Source organism: Meleagris gallopavo, chromosome Z, assembly GCF_905368555.1.
Source record: "Meleagris gallopavo chromosome Z, MGAL_WU_HG_1.1, whole genome shotgun sequence".
Classification (NCBI taxonomy): domain Eukaryota; kingdom Metazoa; phylum Chordata; class Aves; order Galliformes; family Phasianidae; genus Meleagris; species Meleagris gallopavo.
In genome coordinates this window covers 53,997,428-54,013,061 of record NC_139435.1, presented here as the reverse complement: position 1 = coordinate 54,013,061, position 15,634 = coordinate 53,997,428, and the positions used below count along the sequence as shown (strand labels likewise).

At 44.1% G+C, this 15,634-nt stretch overlaps 1 protein-coding gene across 2 annotated transcripts in view; it reads right to left on the bottom strand.

Moving 5' to 3' along the window:
• Nucleotides 1-364: 364 nt before the first annotated feature.
• The window catches only part of PSD3 (pleckstrin and Sec7 domain containing 3), a 113,017-nt gene continuing 97,747 nt past the window's right edge, over nt 365-15,634 (bottom strand). For both annotated transcript variants that reach the window (XM_085214477.1, XM_085214476.1), the window contains one exon: nt 365-9,937. In XM_085214477.1, the coding sequence (XP_085070603.1) occupies nt 9,725-9,937 (213 nt within the window). In that variant the 3' untranslated portion in view covers nt 365-9,724. The remainder of the gene's footprint in view (nt 9,938-15,634) is intronic.

Here is a 15,634-nt window from a genome sequence, read left to right as displayed (position 1 = left end):
CACTTAGGACTAGTGCACATGCACTACTGCTGGCCCCAACCACATCTCCTCAAGATTCCTGTGATAGGGAGAGTTTGCTGTGCATCTATGTAGAGCCATAATGCATTCTGCCATGCCAGAGGTATGCTGGTCCAGACTGTGTTTCTGTAAGGTACACAGTATACACACCCTCCAGCTCCTGAAACTTGGAGTCTGCTGACCGCCAGAGGTGAGCAGGGTGCTCTGGGCAACAGCTGTATCAGCTGGTGGATGCACATTTTCTGCCCGGCTAGGGGTTGCTAAGAGCCCCCAGTACCACCTTCATGTTCCCATGCATACGAAGGAAAGGTAAGGGCTCCAAAAGAAACCATTCAATTGCAGAAGATGAAATACATTTGGTTTATTTCTTTCTAAAGTTTGTACATATACATATATCATTATACATACGTGAGATCCTTCACTAGAGTTGCTTGAGTTCAATTACATAAAAATTATTGGAAAGCTTGCAGGCTCTCTGTTGCCCGTAAGCCACACTTATTCCAGCTTATAAAAACACAGAAGAACAGAGTAATAGTCAGGAACATGGACACAAGAGAGAATTCTACTTTATATCTCACAGTTTCAATACATCAAAGGCAAATTATTTGTCTGTATACCGTAGGCTTACTTTATCAGCAATGATAAAATAGAGGAAAATATTTATATACAGTCACCTCAAGTGAAAAATAAAGCAATGTAAACTTAAATTCCAAAATATTATTTCAAATGATATAACAATATCCCCAAAAGTCCTTCTTCCACGGAGAAGAGGACTGATTTAAGTGCCTTCATTTATCAGGAAATGATCATTCTAGTACCAGTTACATGAAGCAGAATAAGGGAGGGCATCCTGCGGTACCTGTAGAAAAGAGTGACAACTCTGCTTCAGGAAACCATCTCTGTGTAAGCAAGTACATGTTTGAGTCCTTGTGGACATCAGCAGCACATGGAAATGTCTCCCGTGAACCAGGATCTGATTGAAGTCTGACTCTGACCACCAAGGAAGAGCGTGCTTTTCTGGCAATGAACGCACCCAAGGACAGGAAGGAGTGCCCTGGTGGTAAGATAGCCTCAAGCCTCACCACACCAAGAGTCAGAGCAGCAAATTTCATGCTGCTGGAAAAGATACAGTGATTACCTCAATGCCGCCTCACAGCAGAGCCAAGAAGTACCACAGAGCAGAGAGACTGGGACTGCATCTCTAGTGTGTCGTATGAAGAACACTCCATTGAGTCAGTGATGAGAGTAAAGTGAGTTGAACAGTATTAGAAAGAAGGCTCCTACACTTGGCAAAAGGGACAGGAGGCCATCGAGAGGAAAGATCTTGCACGGACTGCTGTTTGGCCCAGTAAAGTTAGGTCTGCACAAAGGAATTGGACAGTGTGCATACATGCATTTGCAAGACAGTCTCTGCACTACTGCTGCTGAGGGTTACTGTTCCCATAGGGGTACTACGCCATCGTAACTGTTAATTAGGAGCTTTTTCTGAACTGCATCTTTTCAGGCTGAGAACAGGTGCCAATTCCTAACTACAACTCTGAACTCATCTACTCACTGCATCACCAAGGGAGGCAGGTAACCCAAGGGAGAGCTTGTTGCCTGAAAAGGATTACAACTGATCCAAAGGAAGATGATGAGGATGTCCCTCTTAATTTCACCCTCCGCTGCAGTCAATTTGCATCTCAGTCTTGCAAGACACTAACGCTCTGGCCACGGTCCAGTGAAGCATACAGCCATGACTTCACAAGTCCTCAAGTACTTCTAGCTAAGTGCATAAGATCTGATAAGATTTTTATGCCTCCAGGTAAGAATCCCACCCTCTGGCTTTGCTCCTTCTTTCCTAGGATAATGCAGATAGTCCTAGCATTGCACTAGCTAGAGCAAATGGGAAAATCCACTAGAAAATCCTTCCTTATGCCTTTACTTAGCCCAGCAACTTCCTAACAACTTGTTTAAATCTCACAAGGGAAACTTTCGGGAGTCAAACAAGAAGCCTTACAGTAATATTTCACTCCTGTTGCTCTTCTTCTCCCCAATGATGAAACAAATGCTCTTCTTGAAATCTGTACAATTTCAGAAAGAAACCCTCACTACTGCTGCATGATTCTGTCTGCAGGAGACATCACAGGCACCTGTCCTGCTTGGACACAGTTTTGGACATAATGCCCTTTTGTTGAATTTTCACAGAGAGAGGTCACCAATTTCAGAAGTAAAGCTGTATATTTGATCTTCAGAGTGTGATTTTCAGAAGTAGGCATTGATGGCTCATGGTACAGGCATCTGCTAACAGAAATGGGGAGATAACCAAGTGTTGAGCTAGCAGAAAATAGAACCCAGTGATCCTTGCTTAGCCTCTCCGATATATGCCTTTGCTTTCAGCTACACACAGCCCTGGTGGGCAACACAACAGAGACTGAGGCACAGCTCAAGGGATAGCCTAACTCTGCAAAAGCTCTGATGACTCTTTAACTTATTTTGAGAACAATTAGAACAAGCATCCTAACAAAGTTTGCAGCTTCTTAAGTGCTTTGACCAAAATAAGCCTCAGAAAAGAACAGCAGGCTCTGGAGTGTTGAATCACAGAAGCCATACTATACCTATGGAACACATACACACATCTATAGGCATCACTTAAACACATTCACCAAGTACTGTAAGCCTCAGATTGTACCTCACACAGAAAGTATTGATTTTAAAGTTTTCAAACTGCCAGAAAACGTTGTTCTTTTAGCCTCAAGTAAGAAGACAGTTGTCACGAATATGTACACAAAATAAAATAAAAAAAAAATCCACCACCGTTTTCATCCCACAATTTTTCAGAACTTCACAGCACTGAGCACCAAGTTTTCCTAAGTGTGTAAGTGACTTAAGACTTTTACTGTCAATAGCATGTGCCTTGTGAAGCAGCACAGACTGGGAACCACAGATCACCCTTTTCCCAGCAAGAAGACAAAGGACTTTGTGTCCAACATGTCTCCATAGCAGTTGGCTAGCTGCTAAGTGATTAAACAAGGATATTCACATTGACCAAGGCAAAGCTGAAACTTTGTCTGCTTGAGCAAAATGCATCTTGCTGTGCTGGTCTAGTTTACGTGAATTACAGACAGGACCACTGCTACAAAGTGGCTGCTAGTTGCAAAGGTTTATGTCACAGAAAAGCTGTGTGGTTGTAACTTGTGGCATTTCTAAGCCATGCGTTGCCAAGTAGCGTACTTTTTCCTCAGGACAAATACACCTTAGGCACGTACTCCAGCTGATTCCTGGCACAGCTTTAACAGCAGATGCCGTGGTAGGTCCTTTATTGTTTAACAATTTATAACTTATACAGAATACTTCATTACTCAAAGGGAATGACAGAAACACTTTGTGCTGGCTTACATTTGCTCCTTTTGACCACAGCAGCAAAGTCAGGTCAACACGCAGCCTCTGGGAAAGCTGTAGCTTGGACTTGTTAAGGAAAGTGATCTAATAAATAATTAACATAGAGCTTAAATGCAGCTAACAAAGCAAATGAGGAAGGTACCTACTTGCAGGCAGGGCCAAGCTGGCCTCCTTTCACTGCTGAGCTGGATACTGCCAACAGAGTTGACATTCACTGAGGGCTTCCAGACACATCTCTCCAGTGCAACCTCTCCTCCTAACTCTTATTTAAAGTAGCCCCTTCTCAATGCGACACCCCAGGATGAGGTTGCTGCAATCACAAGGGAGAGAATCAGTTGGTGGTAGAAACTGAGGGCAGTTTCCCAAGCAGTACAGTGTACATGGAAAAGGAAGCCAGCTTCTCTAATTTTCCCTAGCACTAAAGGCAATGCTGGAGTACAGTGTGCTCCAGGATCCAGGAAGTGAAGAGCCATGGAGAATGGCACTGGATTTCTGAATGTCTTCAGTAACATCAGCCATACGGGAAATGATCCCATGTACTGGTCCGTAGCTTGGGAAATAGTTTCTCTGGAGGTTGACAAGCCTCTTCTTTCTGGAGCAAATGCTCAGAAACCCCAGGTGGAGCAGTTCACTAAGCCATACCTACGTTGCTGGGAGAGCTCAGAGAGGAGAAGCGAAGGCAAACTGCACAAATATGCACTATAAATAATACTCTCTATAAAGCATAAGCCAGAGATCACTTCTTTCAAAGACATTTCTGACACAGCTTTCTCAGCTTGCGCTTTCTGGCAGCCTGGGCAGCTGACACTAGAAGCACATGCTGAGCAGCTTCAGTAATGCTCTGGGAATACTGGTGAAATGTGGACTTCAGAACAGCCATTTCAGAGAAAATGTGGCACCCCAGAGTTTCAGGAGATCCACACTGAGTAAAGTTTCAACAAGCGACCTAGAAGATTGCTGCAGATAAGGTGTTTATACTGCCTTTGCCTCTGCAAAAGCAGATAGTATTTCTGGACATCGTCTCTGTGTTTGGGGACACGGATTAAAAATGATGCCTTTTTTTCTTTCTTTTTTCCCCACACAGTTCCATGAAATTTATGACTTGGAATTTGGGAAAGTACCCAAATCTTTGCAAAAGAGCATGTCAAAGTTTCCTCACAGAAGACTGCCTCTGCCTCTGAGATTTGTAGAGAGGTGACTAGGAACATCACAAGTGTCTGGTCTAAGTGTGGGAGGGGGACCTTGCATCCATGCAGCACAACACAAGAGGAATACAGGAGTCTGAAACTCTTGTCTTGCACCTTCCAGCTATAAATATAGCTGGGAATACAGGCTACAAATGAGCAGAATGGGAAAGCTGCTCAAAGGGTTATCTATTCAATGCAGCACTGCTTCAGAGCAGGTTTTCTCCAGGCAAGATGGGACAGTCAAATTTTCCACATTTCTGCAAGCATGGAAGGAAAGAGACCTGTTACACAGAAGCAGCTGAGGTGCTAAGATGACAGACAGGAGCAGCTTGACAGAAAAGGAGGAGGAGCTGTCAGACTAACTGTGATAAGGCCAAAATTGATTTAGCGATGGAAAATGCAGACACTGTAAGCTACAAGCCGTCTGCAAAAAAAAGCCTTACCCACTTTCGAGAAGCACACTGCAGAAATGCAATGATAACCCTGCTGCAACTGACTTTCTCCACTGCCACAGACACCTACTCACCAAAGCAACTACTTTCATCAACTGGGTGCCCCGTCCCATTGGAGAGAGCCAAAAGTTTGGTTGTTTCAAGCCAGTTGGACAACCAGCCTCAATACAGGAATGCACCAGTACGATCCAGGTCATAAGGAGCCTCTGGAGGCCAACTAGCTCAAATTCCTGCTCAAAGCAGCACTGCTGCACACTGAGCTCCAGAAGAGCCTGTAAACTTGGACAGGCAGCACCCTGGGAGTGGGCAGGATCAAGGAGAAAGCACTTAAGGGATGAACTGTTACAGCCCTTAGAAAGCTTCTGGTAACCATTTACAAGTGGCTGGCTGTAGATGAAAAAGTGTCTGAGTTGGCGTCACAGCTGAACAGTGTTCCCCCACAGCTCTGCTACATTAATCACCCTGCTGGCTGACTTATCTCTCTACATCAATTAAAGACACAACATAAATACTGGATTAAAAAGCTGCAGTCATGTTCACTGGTCTGTGTGTGATTTATCTGCAAGACGCATACAAGCCAGCCTAGAGATTTTCTTTCACAGCACTGCTGACAAAAATCTCAGCATCCTGCTGCCTTACAAAGGAGAGTGCAATTTTGGCTTTGGGAGAGTATCTCACCTTTGGTTGCAGGAGAGGAGAGAGAAGCACAAAAATGCCTTCCCTCCCTCCCCTCTCTCCTGTCATGCCCAGACCCAATCCAAGCCTTCCTGCCTCTCCTCCGTCAGCCAGGAGCGGAGCCCACATACGTGAGCAGCCAGCAGTGCTTCAGAGAAGGAAGCTGGCCCAATCCTGCTCCGTTCTCCACATCCCCCTCTCAAGACGTGGGCAGAGGCTTTGCCTGAGCGACAGTTTCCAGGTGGCATGCTGCAGCAGGGAGGATGGCAAGGAAAAACGATGCCTCCCCGCAGGCACCAACGCAAAGGCTGACTTGGGGGCTGTACACTTGCACACACTGGTGGTGGTCTGTCAGTTGCAGAGCTGGTGCAGCAATGTCTTAACACTGAGCATCTAGACACAGCTCCACCTGTGCTGAACAGGGCCCAAAACAAGCCCCACGTAACTCCAGCTCATATTGAACATCCCCAGAAAGCTATACTGAGATCAGATGCATGGTGGGGACAGCCAGGCATGCAGGGGAATGCTGGAACTCAGCAGTATACTCTTACACATTACAACGGGAGTTCCTGAGTCACTGAGCTTCAAATATTCAACAAAGAGAGGCAAGGTACTGATACCATGCAAAGCCATCCAGTCGGACTCCCCATGGTACCTCCCAACAACATGCACCACTGACGCCCCCTGAGAGTATGTGTCCATCCTTTACAATAGCACTGGGGAAAAAAAAAAAGCAAGCAACTGACAGTCCTGCTTAGTAGATGATCCTGTTCCTAAGGGAGTCCAGGAGGCTTAGGCTTTCACGACAGCATCTCCTTTTTCTCTTGGCCTCTGAAATGTGCATTTTCACTTGGGTGCCTGGGATGCCTAGAATTTGTAAAGCAATGGAGCAAAGTGACATTAATTAAAACTGAAGCAGAACCTGACAAATTCTCAGTAAACTAATCTGCACACCTCAACAATCTCACCAAGAGTGCTCCAAGCTCAACAAATTTTTAATCACTAAAAAAATATATAGTGAAAAACTGCATTTACTAAGCAGAGATGAGACTTAAAGCTTACACCCTAATCCACTTGCAAGCGTACCTGGAAATAGAGAATAAATAATAAAAACTGAAAAAAAAAAACATTTTTGCAGTTTACTTTTTGACTTTCCTATTGCTTCAAATCATCTCCTCTGCAACAACTTTGAAAGGAATTAAGCAGTTTCTCTGTCAAAGCTGGGAAATGCATTTTACAGGAATCATTTCTTTTTGAGCTCAGCAATTTAACTGCAGCCTACAGCATCCAGAACATCTTAAAAGCTGAGAAAAAAAGTTAAATGTCACCTCTTCACCTTTTAAAGCTATACACTCTGTATTCAGAAGAGGTTTGTTGTGTATATTCCAGGCTGCATTTGAAAAGCTCACACAAACAATTCTGCTCTGAAAGTCAAGCAGGGCCCATTTACAAATGTAAGCCCTTTTTCTATTTCTGTTGCGCACTTTCTATGAAATGCCACTATCTATATCTGGGCAAGTTTTCTTTTCAAATATGCATTCAGCATATCCCATATGTCTTTTTTCCCTCTCAGCATAACTCCCTCTCCACTGTTTGTTTTAAACCACCAGAGTATGACGAACAGCTGCAGGAATCTCCTCCTGGCTTTATCGTCCTCCTCCCCTCCCCTCCTTCCATGAGCTCTTTACCTACCAGATATGATTAATTCAAACAATCCCCTCCAATAAGCACTATCAGACAGTGAGTCTCCCAGTGCAGCACTGGGATCCAGTAAAAGAAAGCATCTTTCTTCACTAATAGGACAGAACACATGCTCCACGATAATCACACATAACTTCTATAGCCATAGCACTAAACAAGCGCTGACAGTTTCTATTCAGGACTGCAGTATTTACAGACATTGCCAAGGCTAGGTGCTGACCTGCTGATTCCTTGGACAGAGCAACCACACTCAGTAGCAAACTCCAAATGAGCACATCACACGTGTCATGCAAACACAACATCACACATGGAATCAGTCCCATCTGGTTTCACTGCCAGACTGCAACTGCAGGCGTTGACGATATGAGAGCATGTCATCTTGGTTACAGCCAACGGTGAGCACACTGGGAAAGCATGGTGGTCCTGAGTGTGGGGGGCAAGTCAAGTGGCACCTGTTAAGGTCCTTGTATCTTTGATTCCTCCCTTTTCTGTCCATGGAACCAGCAGTTCAACAAGCTAGACTAATTGACATGGGCACTTTGGGAAGTCTGGCAGAGTGTGCATCCAATCAGACGGTAATTTTTCTTGATGTGTGACCCTACATTATTTGGGCTGAAAATACCATTATATTTCTAAATAGTCCTTGTACTGATCTTGACGTTTCTCTATACATTAAGAATTACATCCATCAGGACAGCTGCTTTTCTGTACCAGGCATAACAAAAATACTAGCAATCAACATTTCTCAGCTAGCCTCAACCTCGCCTCTCAAGATGCTCTGTGAAAAGGGTCAGAATGGTAATACTATTCTGTATATGGCAAGGGTAAGGTGAAGAGGGAGAGACTTGTCTGAGCTCACCCAGCAAGACAGTATCAAATCAGAGATTAAAACTCAGAGCATACAGTACCAGCAAGCCAATGCTCTTGCTTCCATAAGGCAAGAGTTGCTGGGAAGCAGACAAATGATTTCTGCAACATTTCTGTACTCAAGACTGCCGAATACTGCAAGGATCTGTGGGACAAACAGGGTTTGGAAGTATGGAAAGCTCTACCCATGGCAGGCTCTCCCCAGCCTTTACTTCCTTCCAAAAGCCTGAAGCAGGATGTGCTGGAACTGCAAGGTGAGCTGGCAACTGGCATATGAAAGGTAGGATGTGTCAGTCAGGCTGCCTTGTGCCAGCCTCCAGCACAGAGTAGCCAGGATTGCATCAAACCCTAGCTCTGAGTGAGAAAAGGTCAGTGCCATTCTCCAGTTGGCCCCAGCCTCTTCCACGTGTATATCAGCTAAAGCAGAAAAATGAACAGCTGCGAACAATCCTTTCCTGAAGAGAAAAGGCAAAGTACTCTGTAACTATCAGAGAAATTGCATACATCTGCACGTACCAACAAGAAAACTCCTGGAAAGTGAAGCATCAGGAGACAATGTATCATAAGGCTCTATATAGCAGCTAAGTGAGAGTATAGTTAAAAACTACACAGAGGCCCTTTGTCTTTAGAACACATTGGTAATGGCTGACATCTACAGCAGCCACCACTGCAACCCAGAGTCTCATTCCAACTTGGTAATTCCTCATCTCCCTGACCACAGAGACAGCACAGGTTTGGACACCTCCCAGCCTGCTAACTCAGGAGAAGACTTTTTGCTTGGAAAGAAGCAAACAAATGACTCCAGTGCTGTCATCCCTGCACTGCCAGAGATTTCCAGGTTGTAGTCCTTTGCGTTTGTGGGTTCAGGGTCAATTCAATAACAAGCAACAGTGGCTATTTACTACAGCACCCATTGCTAATTACCAGTACCAACATGCTCTGCATTGTCAGGAAACCACTGTTTCCAGTATCCTAGACTCTATCCAGCCCTCTGCAGCTGCCTGTTTGTACAAATTTCTCACAGCTACAGCTCGTATTCACAATGCTGCAGCATTTGTCCAGTTGTTTTTCTCACCCACCATGTAAATAAAGTGACAGGTGACTTGAGAGATGAAAGCCACATGCCGATGGGAGGAGATAAATGGGGAAGAGACAGAATATACGTCACAGCGCTCTACCCTTTCCCCCGCTCCTTTAGTAACAGAACACAAAAAAGTCCCGATGCTTCAATTGCTAAATGATAAAATAACAGAGCAAAGCAAAGCAGGAGCAAAGACATCTCCCACAATCTGCACAGAAACAGCAAAATATACAATAGAAAATGTCACTAACACCCCATTCAGGCAGATGCACTTATTTTTATGTATGACAGGTTTTGAGCTGGAAAAAATTTGACCACCGGTACTTTGCTGCATGGCTGTTCCCCTAGTTGTCATTTCCACCCTAAGTGACCTTCTGCTTAATGCTGGATGTTTCTGGCCTGTAGTCCTTCCTCTCTGAGACATTGCGTTTCACCTTGGCACTAACTGGAGACTCCTGATTGAGCGACATACTCGAGTGGGATTTCTTCAGTCCTGACGCATCATTCTCTCCTCCACTCAGCAGCTCCTTCACCCCTTCTTTCAGGAGGCCAATGTAAATCTCATAGCGATTTTTCTGGGAAATGAAAAGAAAGGGCTGAATCAGTCTAAGAAAAATTCTGCAGAAACATTTGAAAGATTATCTAGATGACATAATAGCTTCAAGTTTCAAGTGATGTTGAAAGTAAGGACACTAATATGGATATGAACAATGGTGGCTAATGTAAATTATGCTGTGCAAAAAAGATTTCGGTCAGGCTGTGCTCAAGGAAATGCTGTGCAATTTAAAAAACTCTGTTCTGCAGCATACAAAGCCCAATCTGAATGGTGGCTCTCAGCTAGCTAGAATGCGTGATTATTTCTGAGTAACAACACTAAGAAGGAGCTTTTTGACCTTAGCTGCACTGACTCACCTCACATATATTAAGACACTGTGTGCTCAAAGAAAACATATGATCATAGAATCGCAAAGTTGGAAACAACCTGTAAGATCATCTAGTCCAACAGTCCTCCCATTACCACTGCCACCACAAGCTTCTAAACCATTTCTCATAGCTCTTCAACCAGACACCTCTTGAACACTGCCAGGGACGGCGACTCCACCACCTCTCTGGGCAGGCCATTCCACTGCCTGACCACTCTCTGAGAGAAAAAGTTCTTCTTTATGTCTAATCTAAACCTCCTCTGATACAACTCGCGGCCATTTCCCCGGGTCCTGTCCGCTGCTTGGGAGAAGAGGCCAAACCCTTCTTCACCCCAACCTCCCTTCAGGAAGTTGTAGAGTGCAATGAGGTCTCCCCTGAGCCTCCTCTTCTCCAGACTAAACAATCTCAGCTCTCAGCCACTCCTCATAAGACTTCTGCTCCAGACCCCTCACCAGTTTTGTTGCCCTTCTCTGGACACGCTCCAGGGCCTCAATGTCTTTTTTGTAGCGAAGGCCCCAAACCAAACACCATACTCAAGGTGCGGCCTCACCAGTGCTGAGTACAGAGGGATGATCACCTCCCTGCTCCTGCTGGCCACACTATTTCTAATGCAAGCCAGGATGGCATTGGCCCTCTTGGCCACCTGGGCACACTGTCAGCTTATTTTCAGCTGAGCATCGACCAGCACCCCCAGGTCCCTTTGCTCTTCACAGTCATCCAGCCACTCATCCCCAAGCCTATAGCGCTGCATGGGGTTGTTGTGGCCGAAGTGCAGGACTCAGCACTTTGCCTTGTTGGACCTCATCTCATTCACCTCAGCCCAGTGATCCAGCTTATCTAGATCGCTCTGAAGGGCCTCCTTACCCTCAGGCAGATTGACACTATCTCCCAACTTGGTGTCATCTGCAAACTTACTGAAGGTACACTCAATCCCTTCATCTAGGTCATCAATAAAGATATTAAACAAGATGGGTCCCAGTATCGACCCGACCCTTAGGGGACATCACTTGTAACGGGTCGTCAGCTTGAAATAGATGGATACACTGTGTGGCAAAATGAATTAAGGGACAACAAAAATCCCTACCTGTATGGCTACTGCTGTCCCTTGCAACCCCCCATTCCCATCAGTGGGTCCTGCATTTCTGGCTTTAGCCCAAGGGACAGAAACCAAAGCCAGGCTATCTAAGCTCAGACTCTACCAGCTTGGCCACTTTTGAGCCCTTGAGAAGATGTCACACTTTAAGAAGGAGTAGATGAGAGAGCAGCAGGGCATATTCTCCTGACAGGACAATTCATGAGAACAATAAAAGCTGCTCTTTGTCCAAACGCTTGCATTTTTTGTATGCAAGAAGTTCGCTTTACCACAATCCATTCCTGCTTGCTCTGGATTCTCATCTGAAGTGAAGCTTCCCCTTTCAATGGGAAGCTTTTGTTCTGTTGTGACAACATTTTTCTGCACAGAACACCTTGGCAACCAACAAAACAAAGGTAGATTAACGAAAGGTCACTGCAAGGCCTCTAACACATTACCTGTGGCAGGAGTGCTAAGAACTGATCAACCCATTTTTTGGCATTTGTTCAATAGCCTGACCCTAATAAAACCACTAAGGTTGTAAGCAAGCACTGTAATCAAGGTGACCTCAGTGGGCTGTGGGCCAGAGAAGGAGTGTGTAAGCATTTTCACTGAGAACAGTTGCCAAACTGTTATGTTCCTGGCTAAGGAAAAAGCATTTAGTGAAAATTCTTCCAATTCGTAATAAAAGTTCAGGTAATAATACCTATTTGAGGGCAAGAAGACTAAAAGCTTGTTAACTACTTGAAGAGCAGAATACAAAGAACAAAATATGAGAGAATGTGACAATGTTTCCACAGAGCCCTCTGAATAAACAAGACCTAATAGGCAGAATATACCTACAAAGTAAATTAAGAAAAGGCATTCTTATAAATTCCATATTTGGAGCTCCAGCTCCACAATGCGAAAGACAAACATATTAAGCAGATTTGTCATACAATATAAAAGGGAAATGCAGAAACAGCAAGCAGAATTCAGACAATGCACTGGGCTGATGGATGATTCATCGCAAAATGCATGGGACATTGCTGCAAAAAAAGAAGCCAAGAAAGTGCTCTAAGGCTAGTATCAGTATAATATTCATCAAGAGTGAGGGAGACATTACTGCCATATGGAATTCTGCTTATCGTTGGTGCACTAAACACCACTAGGGGACAAGGACTAGTTTCTGCCTTGCACTTCCATCAGTGGACATTTTGCGCTGGATATTGTGCGCTTACCATTTCTGTATCAATTAAGCAATGCATCTGGAAGTTTCTCATTTGATTTCAGCTCCAAACTTGCTCTATTAATGTTCTGACATTTGAAGCTAAGTATTCATTTTGGTGGAAATTTTCTTTAAAAAAAAAAATCTAGAAAATTCTGTCAAGAAAATAAGGCACAAAAATTAAAAACTGTTATCTCTGCAGCCTGAATGCATGTAAAGAAGAGATAAGACAACCATCCATCAAATTCCTAGCTTCACCTCTCACCAAACGGCACTCAGATTTCTTGCTCATATATTTGCCATAGCGAACAATCATAATCTGGAGTAGTACTTCTTCAGACAACATGAGAAAATGCTCTTTGCTTGGTTTTTACAAGCAAAGACACCACGTAGGGAGAAATGCTTGAAGGCACATCCCTGACCAAGGAACAATCAACTCCTTGGTCACAACTGCTCACAAGGAAACACCATATCAGGAACTACATCAGGAATAAGAATGATGGAAACTGAGACAGTTGAAGAAAAATTACAAGGGCCTAAAGAAAATAAATTTGGCTTCTTCCTCCTTAATGGGACTATGTTGCTTCCTTGGGAACTAAGAGGTCCTTTCTGCAATTCTTCTGGGGATGTATCAGCCTGGTCCTTCGTACACAGATGAATGGAAGCTCTGCCTGAAAGAGACAAGTATAAAATACCTCCTCATCTGCCTCTTGCCCTTTCGCAGGGACCTCATGCAGCAAGGTCTGCTGCCAGTTCCTGCATGACACTGACAGTACTCTGTTCTGAAGGGAAGGTGAGGAAATTCCAAAACTGGTGGAAAGCTCCCATTCTGCATCTTCAGATAGCTCACTTTTCTTTTTGTTTTCCCTACAACTGTTGAACTAATTGTTCAGTACTCCCTGTGAAATCTGTGTCAAATGCGTGGGTAATGCAGCATTACACAGAAACACCTTGAATCACCATCTTGCACACACAACTGAAGTCAGTATCTCCATTTGCCTGCTTAGACAGGCATTCTTGCAGTGCTGATCATACTTTTTAACTGTGCAGACTGAACCTGATCAAGGCTCTCACTAGGGAAGAAGAGATCTTTTGTTTCCTGTGCTATACTGGTTTTCCTTTGTACAAAGGTAACTGAGATACATTCCTCAAAAATATAATTGACAGAAAATACACACACAAAAACCTACGCAATGACCTTTTTTTCCATCAGTCATTACAAATCATCATACAGTATGGCCTAGTAGTGCACAACTGTGCACAACTGAGTGATGTGTTCAACACTGATCGCAACTGTTTGTTCCATACACAACATCAGCTTCCAAGCCACCTTACTGCCCACCTTCACAATCTACTCATTATCAGATTGTCTAAAGATGTCAGAGAAGGTAACATCAACATCTATGTTAAAGTCAAGATAAACCATTTCCTCTGCTCTCTCTTCACCTGTCAAGTCAGACATATAATTGTAAAAGGCTATCGTGGTGATCAGGCATGATTTTTCCTTCACATACAAAAACTGATTGCACCCAGTCACTTTCTTGTCTTCAGTCCTTTTGGAAGTGGTATCCTGGAGAATTTACTCTACCAGCCTCTCCTGGATGGAGAAGAATCTGGCCAGCCCATAATCTCTTGGGCCTTCCTCCTTGCTCTTCTTGAAATAGGAATGATATCGACTTTCCTCCAGTCCTCAGGAACCTCTCCTAGTCAACATGATTTTTCAGAGGTAATTGAGAATGGCCTCCCAGTTACATCCTTCACCTCCCTGAGAACTTCACTCATGGGTGAATCTCATCAGATTCCACAGACTTGTGTGCTATCCAATTTATATCATTCCCTAACTAGGTAAATCTGCCTTGCTCCAGATTGACTCACTGGGCTCCTTGCTCCAGATTTATTCACTAGGCTCAGGAACTTGCAATGGGTGAAGGTTGCTCTTACCAGCAGAGATCTAGACAAAGAAGATATTGACTACTTTGGCCTTTCTCTGTCCACTGTGACCAGGTCTGCTGCTGTTCCAACTAGGACCTATATGTTCCCTGGTTGTTCTGCTGCTAAGGTGCCTATAGAAACCTTTCTTCTAGACCTTACTACATTTTGCCAAATTCAACTCCACAAAGGTTTTGGCTTCCTTAAAACCAACAACAGAAACTTGATACTTGAACAGCATCTCTATATTCCTACTGTTACTTGCTACAGCTTCCACTTCTGTGTACTTCATTTTCAGGAGCAGCTTCTTCATTCAAAAGGCCTCTGTTACCTTTGTTTGGTTTCTTACTTATTAGTGTGGATAATTCCTGAGCTTGGAAGAAGTGATACTTAAAAACCAACCAGTTTTCCTGGAGCACTCTTCCCCTGAGGACCATATCCCATAGGATTCTTTCAAGCAGTTCATTGAACAGGCCTGAAACTCACAGCTGTGATCTTATTCTTTGCTTTGACTTCTCCGTACAGGATCATGAAGTCCACATCTTGCTGCCATGGTTGTCTCTAACCTTCATGCCTCAGTTCTTTTTTGTTCAGACAAGAGGTCCAGAGAAGTGTCTATTCTTGACTGCTGCTTGATCACCGCATTAGGAAGTTGTTGCTGACGCACTCCAGAAACCTCCTGGATTGCTTGTGCCCTGCTGTGCTGTCTCTTAAGTGGATAATAAGGTGGTCAAAATTCTGCTGGAGGACCAGGGCCTGCAAGCACAACTCTTCTTGCAGATCTTTGAAAGTGGCCTATCAGACAGACATCACAATGCCAGCTGTCTTGCTCCATATGCTAATACTGATCCACAAACTCTCAGCAAAGCTCTGTGTGAGTGAGCAGCAAAATCACATAAAAGATTATTTTCACTGTGCCTGTCCTTCCTAAAAAGCCTGTATCCATTCATGGCAGCATTCCTGTTGTCTGAACTACCCTATTGAATCTCAGCAATCTCACTGAGATTGTAGCCCTGCAACAGTACAGACCTCTACTTCCTTCTACTTGCCCAAGAAGGGTATGAAAGCTTTCCTTATAATGTTGTTCTATGAGCACTTCCTTAATTACATGCTATGCGTGAGATGACTCTGCTTTAGTTC